The following is an 11479-nucleotide window of genomic DNA, read 5'->3' as shown; positions in this document are numbered from 1 at the left end:
ACCACTCCACCATCTCTGTGCATCTAGAGCAGAGAGACTACATATGCACCAGCAGCAGACACTATTTTCTACACTCTGGGTCCTAGTGGCTCCCCACAGAGTCTGACACCTGAGGCGACCACCTCAGTTCGTCTCATGGTAAGGCCAGCCCTGACATTAGGCTCAGTCCCATTAAGAAAGATCCTCCCTTTAAGATAGGCAAATAACTTTAACAAATTTTAAGATTCAAAGGAAGTTTGATGCTTTTGTGTAGTCACTTGGATTTATGGGCTTTACCCAAACTATTCCTTCCACTTAACAGCAGGTGCAGCTTCAAAATTACTTTTCATGGGAAAGGAGCATTGATGACTTATCCAGACTACCCACTGGAGAAGTATAAATGGAGAGTATGGATTTACCAGGAATAAAATCAGAAACTGGATTTAATTTCTATTTTAAAACATGTGTACATTGTGTTATTCATGGACAGGAGAGCTGAATGGTACAGGGCCTAGAATCAGAACAAGAGAGATTTCAGCTGAAAAAAGCATATAAATTGTGTCATCCGAATCTTAACCATGGGTAAAAATTCCACATTTTTCCAAAGGAGTAAAGTTTAAAGAGGGTAAAAGAAGGACTGGATTCTGAAATTGTGTCTCTGTGTGAAAGAGAGAGAGAGAGAGAGAGAGAGAGAGAGCGCTGATAGTGCCAGGAACTACTGAATAAAAGACATTTTAGGTTTGAAAGGGTTGTCATAAAATTCACTTTGGATAAGAGTCTCCAGCTACCAGCAGAGGGCATTGCACTAAATTGATTTTATTTTAAACTGTAGCCAATAATACATGGGGAAGGGCCGGGAGAGAGAGAGAGAGATTTGTTATTAGAAATGTCCATTCTGGCTTCAAAATACAGGGAAAGGATGCAAGATAGATAGATAGATAGATAGATAGATAGATAGAATAGTTGGTGAAATAATGTAGTATAAATCTTTTGCCTTACTTTTTGACAAAGTAACAAAGATTATGTTGATTGGGGAAGAGTTATTAACTTGGGTAAATAGACAATATTACTTATTTTTTATTTTTATACACACTACATTTAAAAGATAGCAAAAAAGAACCATTGTTACTTGACCGTGAAAGGATAAAACTATTGAGCTTTGACAGTGCATTTTGACTTGTTCCGTTTATTATTTTGTAAAAATGTTCAACAGAAAGAGAGATGTCTGTACTAAAATAGCTATCCATGTAATTTCTAGTAGTGCAAAGTGTTCCCTGTTTGTTACTCTTGGTTGTAGACGATAGACGGTAAGAATCACAGTTATAGTTGAAGTTGTAGACGGTAAGAATCACAAGAACAAGCTTTTAAACTCTATAGTCAAGAGTTATTATGTTAAGCAAAATCCCAACAGAGGGCGCTGCTGCCCCGTTCAATGATGGATTTCAAGAGGCTTGTAAAGCTCCATATTCAAATATGTAGGATTTTTCAGATGTGGTCAGTTTGGAACAATTTACTTAGATTTTAATCGTAATAACGGTGAGATTTCGCTATAGACATTTTTATCCCATGCTGATAACCTAATTTTAAAATATGTATTCACTCTTTCAAATACGGTCCTGAAGAATAAGACATACCAAATATTATATTGAAATTACATCATTTGATCCGTTCCAACAATTCTGAGTAGTTTGACATGAAAATATTTGTTTGCATTAATTTCAAAATGTATATTCAAATAGTTTTAAAACACTAGTGATAAACAGTTAGAAATGTAAGCTGCATATTTATATTAATTATTATTATACGTCTAATGTCTTTAATATGAAGCGTATTATACATTTTAGCTAAAATAACGTAATATAATATAAAATAATATAAAAATATTTGAAATTACCACATTAAGCAGAAATAAACTCCATAGAGGGGAAAAAAAGATCCTTGATCAATCAAATCGTTTTCCAAATGTTCATCAGACACCTGGCGCTATTGGGCTGTGTTAATGAGAGTTCTGATAAATATGTGACCCGTGAATCAGAATGCACTGCCTAAAACATTTTGCTAGTGGAGTCCATACATCGAGCTGATCTTTTTTTGTATTATTACTTTGTTTTCTGATACGTGGCACTTACATAATCTCCCGTCCTACTCCATTGTAACTCGTAATAACGCACAAATGGGTCATAAAACAGGGCCACTCTGCAGCGCCAGCCTTTTAGAAGATGAGCCAGAGACTTCCGCGAAACTGGTGGTAGAGTGTCCCTTTAGCTGATATTTGTTTGAATCGGAATTATTGCTCACTACAGGCAGAGCCGTACCGATTGTGTTTGTGAGTGTAACACAAAGTATAAGCCTACAAGCAAACAACACATATACATTTCGCTTTTCAATATCCTATTTGTACTACTGCTGGAGACGGACGTCTCTCTCGAACCGACTGAAGTCTTCTTTGATAGCCCCACGCAGCAATGGATAACGAGACAATCTGTGCGGAGAATCCCTCTTATCCGCTTTAATAACTTCGCACCACACAAACTGCCCTGCTCCCCTTATAATAACGATCTGCTATTTGTTTCATCCCCTTTGTGGGTTGAGCTTCCAGTGGAGATGCATGCTTGGAAATGGGGTGTATGGCGGGGGAGGGGGGGAGTTGGGAAGGGAGAGAGAAGAAAGGCGAATTTACACTTTCCAGTTTAATTTGCGGGGATGAGAAATCGGAGACTCTGCTTATTAAGTCTCCTCACTCCTCGTTTTAACCCGATCCCGATTTCTAGGAGATTAAAAAGTCCCAGGTACTATATATATATATCTGTATTCCTAGTAAGGGTCACATATAGATGTGCAGGAACATTATGGACGCCCTGAAGTTCCAGCTAGGACCCTGAAATTTGAAACAGCTCCTTGTCTCACTCATTAGTTCACTGAGAAGCGCAGTTGTTTTCTTTCAAAGTGAGAGACGGTCTCTCCTTGCCCTTAATAACTGCTCGTGTCTTGGCAATGCTAAAAATGGACAATGCAAACGAATGTTTGACTGGACACATCAAGGCTAGCTGGTTTCCATCGCCCCAAATCAACGGGGAAATGTAAAAGCACAAATATAACTTCATGCTGGTAATGGCTTTTGAAAGTAGCTACTAGCTCTTCGAGAGGTGTCCGGGAGATTGCTAAGATCTCTGCGGTGCCGAGAAAATGTCCCAAGTTCTAAAATATCTTGCTCAAGCCATGAGTCTAAGGATTCCAGATTAACAGCTTTTACTTTAGATTCGCTCCTTCCACCTTAATGTCCCTGTCTCTGCTTTTGTGTTTTACTGCATATGAGAGAGAATTTCTGGACCTGGACATAAAAGCATAATATGTGGAGGGAAACATAATATCTCATTGCAAATGATGAATCGTTTCGCACAGAGGCAAAATAGCCTGTATTTTAATATAAATAAGGATAGACAAATATCTGCTATTCTGTCTGCTGTGTATAAACGCACACAGCGGAGAGAATAGTGGATATTAATAAGTGTATATATGTGTGTGTATATACATATACTCATATTCCTATATTGTGATACACACACCGATAAACTTGTGTGTCGTTGAGTATCACAATATATGAATATGTGTGTTCATGTAAGTGTGTGTATATATATATATGTATATATATGCACACAATGTGAGCTGTACATATGAATGCATCTATCTATATTTATATGCATGTATTTGTATGTCTATATCTGTATGTATATATTTCTGGATATGTATAGTTGTGAGATTCTCTCTCTATATATGAAGTCTGTGTGTGCATATATATAACCAATAATGTTTTTACTATCCGATTGAGGTTTACTTCTGCAGCCTATTGTTTCAGACAACAGATATAAGTTGCGATGGAAGAGGAACGTCGGATTTGCTGCCTGTCCCCCATTTCCAATTATAGATGGATCATTACAGACAGAGAAGTACTGAGAATCCAGACATCTGCTCTTCACATGAATGCACTCACCTCCTAGAGAACAGCCTGCCATCATGCTCTGGAAACTGGTTGAAAATGTCAAGTATGAAGATATCTATGAGGTGAGTATATAATATGCATGTGTGAGAGAGAGTATATGTATACAGTATGTAAATATACATCTCCCTGTTTATATGTACATTTATACAATACATATATAGATAGGTACATACATATGGAAAGCTATATAGATAACACACACATACATTCAGGAAACCCAGAATAAATGTTCATATGCTTATTTATTTGGGTTTTTTTCTCTTCAGCAAGGCGAGTCAACTTTGTTTTTGAAGCTGTTTGATGCGATTTAAAACGTCGACGAAATGATCTGGGGGTTGAAATAAGGCAATTTAAACGCAAAAGTGTGATTTTTAGATCTCGAATTCAACATCATTCGATTAAACACGGACAAATGTCAAGAAAAAAAATCTTAAGAAAGAAAACACAATCTTGTAATCCTACGATTTAATACATTTCTGGGTTGGGTTTCTTTTCCCTGTTTTCAGCCCCAATCTTAGAGCAACTTGAGGTTGTTGTATTTTCTTATTGTGCCTTCCTTATAAGATACATCTTTATGATTTTTTATAAATACACTGAACTATATACACAGATATAGATACATCAGTATCTATACACACATCGACACATACAGTCAGAGAGAGCTACATAGATATAATCAGAGAACAGTGAAAGTTGTATGGATTATTCAGAAGGCTTTGAGTTTTGAGGCTCAAAAGCAAAAATGTAAAACATTTGCTAATTTTCTACTGCTTCATGACCTGGATAATTTTTTTGGAAAGTATGCTCAGTCCATCTGGTTCTTTTAACTTAATCAGCGACTGCATTTTCGCAGAAAGGAAAAAGACTTTTAAGGAAAAGGCGTCTGTATTGTCCCGCTCGCTTTTTTTTTATTTCATTATTATTATTATTATTATTATTATTATTATTATTTTGGGGGCACTTCCAAATGTGAGCAGCACTTTTGCTAAGGAGATTTTAAGAAGGGTCCCTCTTCGATTTCAGTGCAGTGGAGTTTGTTGCCATAACAGAACTCGTTCCAAACGCCAGGATATGGTGCCGATTGATTGTTTTAGCAGTAAAATCTGTATGGCGTGTGTTTGTCCAAAAGAAGGAGCCCTGTTCCCTGCAGTCTGTGGAGTGGATACCATGTCATGGGCTGGCTGGTCAAAAGTCAGAGCCTTTAAGGACTTAATTCTGGAAGTGAGTTAATATTTAATCCAGAGATCTGAAGGAGAAAGAAAGAAAGAAAGAAAAAGAAAGAAAGAAAGAAAGAAAGAAAGATCACTTGAAGGGACATGTTACTCTATAGGAAGTGTTTTATAAAATGAAATGATCGAGACAAAATGTACAAAGGTTATCAATGTGCCTCTTGCCTGAGAGTAAAATCGTAGTAGTGAATACGATTCGGTGTGTGCTCTCTAAAAGCAGTCCTATGATCCTAGCGGGGAGCCGCCTTCCCGATAGAAGGAATGTCTCAACTCTCAAAAGCTCCCGTCAGGCTAATTATCAGCTGAACGCTCGCAAAATCCAGCATATGCAGAATTAGTATCGGCGCAGGCACGACGGCTCTGTCCCCCTTCGGACAACCCCCCATTCCTCTCCTGCTTTTCCTTAAGTGCGGGTCCTTTCCAAATACTGATCAAGTGGAAAGCCACGATCTACCCTTCACAATAACAACCATTCAGAGGTAGATATGTCTCTGGATTCTTTTTTTTTTCCCCAGAGACGCTTTAAGGCTATTTTGACTGCTTTACGTTTTATTATACTATGTATAAGCTTATTTTATTTGGAGACAGGGAATTGAGCAGTGGGCTACATTTTGTTTGTGTTTTGTCTTTTTTTTTTTTATTTTTTTTTTTTTTTTTTTTTTTTTTTTTTTTTTTTTTTTTTTTTTTTTTTTTTTTTTTTTTTTTTTTTTTTTCTTTTTTTTTTTCTTTTATTTTTTTTTTTTTTTATTTTTTTTTTTTTTTTTTTTATTTTTTTTTTTTTGTTTTTTTTTTTTTTTTTTTTTTTTTTTTTTTTTTTTTTTTTTTTTTTTTTTTTTTTTTATTTTTTTTTTTTTTTTTTTTTTTTTTTTTTTTTTTTTTTTTTTTTTTTTTTTTTTTATTTTTTTTTTTTTTTTTTTTTTTTTTTTTTTTTTTTTTTTTTTGTTTTTTTTTTTTTTTTTTTTTTTTTTTTTTTTCTTTTTGATTTTTTTTTTTTTTTTTTTTTTTTTTATTTTTTTTTTTTTTTTTTTTGTTTTTTTTTTTTTTTTGAGAGCTTTTGCTTTTTTTTTTTTTTGCTTTTTCGTCTTTATTTTATTTTTTCTTTACTTATTTTTTTTTCTTAACGGAATTTACAGTGGTATTTTTTTGTGTTTTTTTTGTTTTTTTTTTTTGAAACATTATATAGTCTAATGGTGGTGCTCGGAAGTGATTCTGTAATGCCTAGAATTAAGAAAAAAATATCCACTTTCCCTAGGATAATAGATAGATAGATAATAGATAGATAGTAGATAGATAGATAGATAATTGAATCTTTCCAGTGTTTTTTAAAAACTCTCTCATTTCTCTCTCTCTGTTCTCGGTCTCTCGCTCTGATTTATAATTAATAGTATGGTCTAAAACCTTCCATCTGCTTAAATTGATTTGATCTTAAAAAACAAGTTGGAAACGAAACTGCTCTGGGAAGTGTGGTCTCTGTAGGAGGGAACGTAAGTTGAACTTTAACAGAAATGGCAGGTCGCCAGTCGAACGGGTCTTGAAACATCAAAAGGGTTCTCTATCGCCCCTGGCTTTGCCTAGAACTATAAATTTAGCATCCTTTAAAATTCACATGCATAAATTTTACATCTGGGTGAAACTGGGCGCATGTTGGCATAGTTAGGGGGCAAATTAGCATGAAATGGAACCGCGCTTAACACTGATTTATTTGCACGTTGAGTATATTTCTTATCAAATAACTGCAATCTGTAGCGTTCAGTCAAAGTGCTTAATTGCCGCTGTAAACAGACAAATATACGGGCTAATAGTTTATTTCAAGAGAGGATCAGGAAAACTCCCACACCCCGTTATGTGTGTTGTGTGTGTGTATGTTTATGTACACAAAAAAGCAACAAGAGAGCAACCAAATTCTCGCTATTTGGCGCATAATACATGTAAAAGAAGGAATACGATTTTTTCTGGCCTCTAGCATTGCTCCATAGAACTTCCTGCTTCCAACCACAGTGTCTAGTTTACACCTTCTTTCCTGCCTGATTAATTGAAGTTAGTTCTTTCTTGCTAACTCCCCCTCCCCCTCATACCCTCCCCTCTCCCCCAAACTCGGCTTCTGCCAGCCCACCCCCCTTTTGATTACATCTAGTAATTCTCACGAATAACGTCATTTACAAATGGTAGGGAGACCTCGAGCTGGCTTGCAAGCTTCACGCTTCCATTTTGTCCGCATTCCCCTTTAAAGTAGTCGTGTAATATTAATAGTCATGAATATCATTATTATGAGGCGGTGTAGAGGAGGACAGGGAGGAAGGGGCATCGGAGCAGTCTCAGCCTAGCCTTGGTTGGAGAGGATGCATCTGAAGCTCAAAGGGAAAATAAATAAATAAATAAATAAAAAACCCAGAGGGGAGGGGAAAATCATAGATGTCTACATAGGGTTTCCAAGCTCTTGTTTTTTTTTTTTTTTTGGCGGGGGTGGGGGTGGCGCACTGGTTAATTTTTTTATGATGATTTTTGATGGCTAGACTTGGAAATACCTCAAGCTGTTCTCCTGTGTCCAACACGTCCCTTTGCCGAGCTCCTTGATATTTTTCGCCTATTATTACAATTATTATTATCAGCACCACTCTTTTATTTGTAGCTGTTACAAGACTTTTTTTTATTTCCAGATGTTAGTCCACACCTATTCCGCCATGGTGAGTTTGGATCCATGTTGTACCAGAATTGCATGTTCTCTCTCTCTTTCTCGCTCTCTCTCGCTCCCTCTCCCCCTCTCTCTCTCTCTCTCTTGAACGCCTTTGGCTTGGTAATTTAGCACAATAATTGGAGGAGGCTTGCAGCTGCTTCTCCTTTTTGCATTGTGTGTTCTTGGTTTGAGCTGGGGGGGAGAGGAAAACTTTTTTTTTTTTTTTTTCTTGCCATCGCTGGTGGGGATTTGGAGAACACTTTGTGGACTAGATGTTTTCTTGTTTACTTTAGCCTTGCAGCCTCAGCTAGGATGGAGTTGGGAAAAACTCCTCTCCCACACTTTCTCGGAAGACTTTCATATTCTCCCCCTCCCCCAATACACACAGCAAGACTTTTAATTACAATTTTAATGCTCCAATCCCCTCCTGCAGCCCTTGGAGTATAATATTTGAAAGAGATAACATACATTCGAAGTTGCCTCAGAAATCACAGTGGCTGGATTTGTTGTTTATTTTTTTGTATATATGTATTTATTTAAAAAAAACAGAGTCTTGACTTTACATAAAGACACATTTAACATTTTATTTTCACCCTCTCTCCTTGTCATCGGACAATTACCGCATTTCTTCTGACCTTCCCAGGCAGAATGAGTGGGTGATTTATTTATTTTTTAAACCTGAGTTTAGTGGCGAAGGGGAGTGAATAGATGTTTCAACACTTTATACGCTGTGGTTTGGAGGGGTGCTAGGCAGCCAGAGGATGGATCAAAGCCCCACAAACTGTACATACACAGAGTGCACCACTCCTACATTTTTAATTAGAACATTTTAGTATATGTCTCTCCCACCTCCCCCTTCTCGCCTGTTCTTGGAAACTTACATGATCAGGACGGGAAATGCTGGACTATTTCGAGTCCGGGAGATTTAAGGGGTCGATTTAAACGCGTATTTTATTTTCTCTTGCGGTGTGATTTGTTTTTCATTTCCTCTTTTTTTTTCTTTCCTTTTTTTTTTATTCCTTTCCCGTTTTTTTGTTTTTAGGACCGGCATGATGGAGTCCCCAGCCACAGTTCCAGATTGTCCCAGCTGGGCTCTGTCTCCCAGGGACCCTATTCCAGCGCCCCGCCGTTGTCTCACACCCCATCCTCGGATTTCCAGCCGCCTTACTTCCCACCCCCCTACCAGCCTCTTCCTTACCATCAAAGCCAGGACCCGTACTCCCATGTCAATGACCCTTACTCCCTAAACCCCTTGCATCAGCCCCAGCAGCACCCTTGGGGACAAAGGCAGAGGCAAGAGGTGGGATCAGAAGCCGGCTCACTGCTGCCACAGCCTCGGGCCGCCTTGCCTCAGCTCTCGGGACTGGACCCCAGGCGGGACTACCACTCAGTGAGGCGGCCAGATGTTCTCCTTCACTCGGCACACCATGGCCTGGATTCCGGCATGGGAGACAGCCTTTCTCTGCACGGCATCGGACACCCAGGAATGGAGGATGTGCAGGTAAGGCGGTCCTGCTCCTTCCCCGCTACTGCCAGGGAGCCTAAAGAAATCTTAGCAGCTGGGAGACACATAGTCAACAATGATCAGTTATGAATCATAGCAATTAGACAACGGAAAGACCTATTAGGTTACCCTCCCCCTGCCTCTTCAGGATCGTTCCCCACTTGTATTTTTCTTAAAAATAATGTCTTTCTTTCTTTCTTTCTTTCTTATTGTAGCTTTTATCTTGTTAATATATTGTGAGGAGAAAGAAAGAAAGAAAGAAAGAAAGAAAGAAAGAAAGAAAGAAAGAAAAAGAAAGAAAGAAAAAGAAAAACGCGTTTCTGAATAATCTAGGCATTTTGAAAGGGAATAAAGTTTATGGAAGCTTTTCTTATTTCAGATATTAAGCCAAGTGAAATATGGGTCTCCCAACCAGCTTTTTGCAGTTTTGGGATTTCAGTGAGATCTTTCAGAATAACAATTTTTTTTAAAAAATACTTTCAGTTAGGAAAAAAACCCTGTGTATAGGATCAATGATATACTAAACGATTGCACAGGACACTGTTTTTAAATGTTTTGTATGTATGTGTGCGTGTATATATATATTCTCTCTTTATCATCTATCTATCTGTCTATCTCAGCAACATATATCATTGTTCTGTTCCATCCTTTGGGAAACAAAGGAGATTCATGGGCCTGGGGGTACAATATTTCCTAGCTCTCTCACTCTCCAAGCCAAGTCATCACGGGCTATTTCCTTAAAACAGAAGCACCATAACAATTTCATCCAAAATGGCTCGGCTTGGACTTTACTAAGGCACAGCTCCCATAGTAGGTGAATGCATGATTTTCGGCCCAAATTTTACACGAGGGTTGCTGGTTTCTGCTGGTGGTGGTGTTTTTCCTGCTTTTTTTGTTGCCGTTGCAGCTATTTAAAAGTCTTGGTTAGATTTTTAAAAAATAGCAAGGGAGGGATCTGCAAAAAGGAGACTAAAGAACTCACTAAAATGAAATGTCTCATTAAAATGAACGGGCTTTGACCCAGTTCAACATACGAGTACCAAACAGGCATGAGGGGGAATTCGGTTATTAGTCAGAAGACCTATTATTGCTCAGCTTTAAAAATGCAAGACTGCTGAAAATACAATCAATGGAAGGGGAGAATTGCAAAATCGATTTGCTTGGGTGTCACTTTAAAGACTCGCACGCCCCTGTAACTTGGTGCGTTAGTGTTTGTGATGATCATGGGAAAGGCTTTCCCTAGTATTTGTTTAGTGTTCCCTCTGAACTCAATGGCAATCGGAGCATTGGATTGCACGGATTTAAAACTTTATCTGTAAAACGTGCGCGGACTCCCTGAGCTATAGGAACAGGCTTTATGGGCCTCATCCTACATTCCTTATTCAGGCAAAACTGGCAATGGGAGTTTTGCCTGCGTAAGGGCAACAAACGAGGATCCCTTATCTCTCTATATTTAGAACCGAAACGATATAGAAAATATTAGTGCATTGACATTTACACCGCCAAAAGAAAACTGCATAATTAGCTGGTACACTCGTGGTGCTTCTCTTATAGATAGGTAGAGACTGGATACCGTTATTCGCATTCAGATATTTTGAAAGCAAAACGAATCCTTCTATTAAACTCCCCGCAGACTCAATAAGGCGCAAGGTATTGAATAAAAATAAGGTACAAGTCGCATGGTCATTTTCTGAACAAAATAATATATCCATAGCCTTCGGTAGGAAGGAGCTAGTTTAGCCTGTGTTGAATTGCTGATCCAAATAGCTAACGGGGCGTTGCAGACAGGGTATTTTCGTGCAGGAATCTCTCTCTGGAGTTCTGGACACAATGTTTAGACAGGATAGCGCACTGGGAGAATGAGGGAGGTACTTATTTTGAAAGGTTGGATCTCAAACTGAATAAAAAAATATTCCAAGGAATAATTTATGAAGATGGAAGTGCTGATCAGCAAGTTAGTATAAATAGGCACAGAGGTGGTGCCAGGATTGTATTTATTGACAGGCGTTTTCTATTATGTTCCCTCTGTGTTTGCGAGCCAGGTTAAGTTGGCGGTTTTCTTAACAGGTGATTCTCAATATGGACTTTTTCTA

The 11479-nt window shown here is 37.9% G+C and overlaps 1 protein-coding gene across 1 annotated transcript in view; it reads left to right on the top strand.

The window, feature by feature from the left end:
* The first annotated feature begins 3960 nt into the window (after positions 1–3960).
* The window catches only part of TFAP2B (transcription factor AP-2 beta), a 28771-nt gene continuing 21252 nt past the window's right edge, over positions 3961–11479 (top strand). Inside the window, exons 1-2 of the mRNA XM_032804080.2 lie at positions 3961–4041; positions 8925–9383. Of these exons, the coding sequence (XP_032659971.1) occupies positions 3961–4041; positions 8925–9383 (540 nt within the window). The remainder of the gene's footprint in view (positions 4042–8924; positions 9384–11479) is intronic.

Source organism: Chelonoidis abingdonii, chromosome 3 (assembly GCF_003597395.2).
Source record: "Chelonoidis abingdonii isolate Lonesome George chromosome 3, CheloAbing_2.0, whole genome shotgun sequence".
Taxonomy (NCBI): Eukaryota; Metazoa; Chordata; order Testudines; family Testudinidae; genus Chelonoidis; species Chelonoidis abingdonii.
This window is presented reverse-complemented; position numbering and strand designations above follow the sequence as displayed.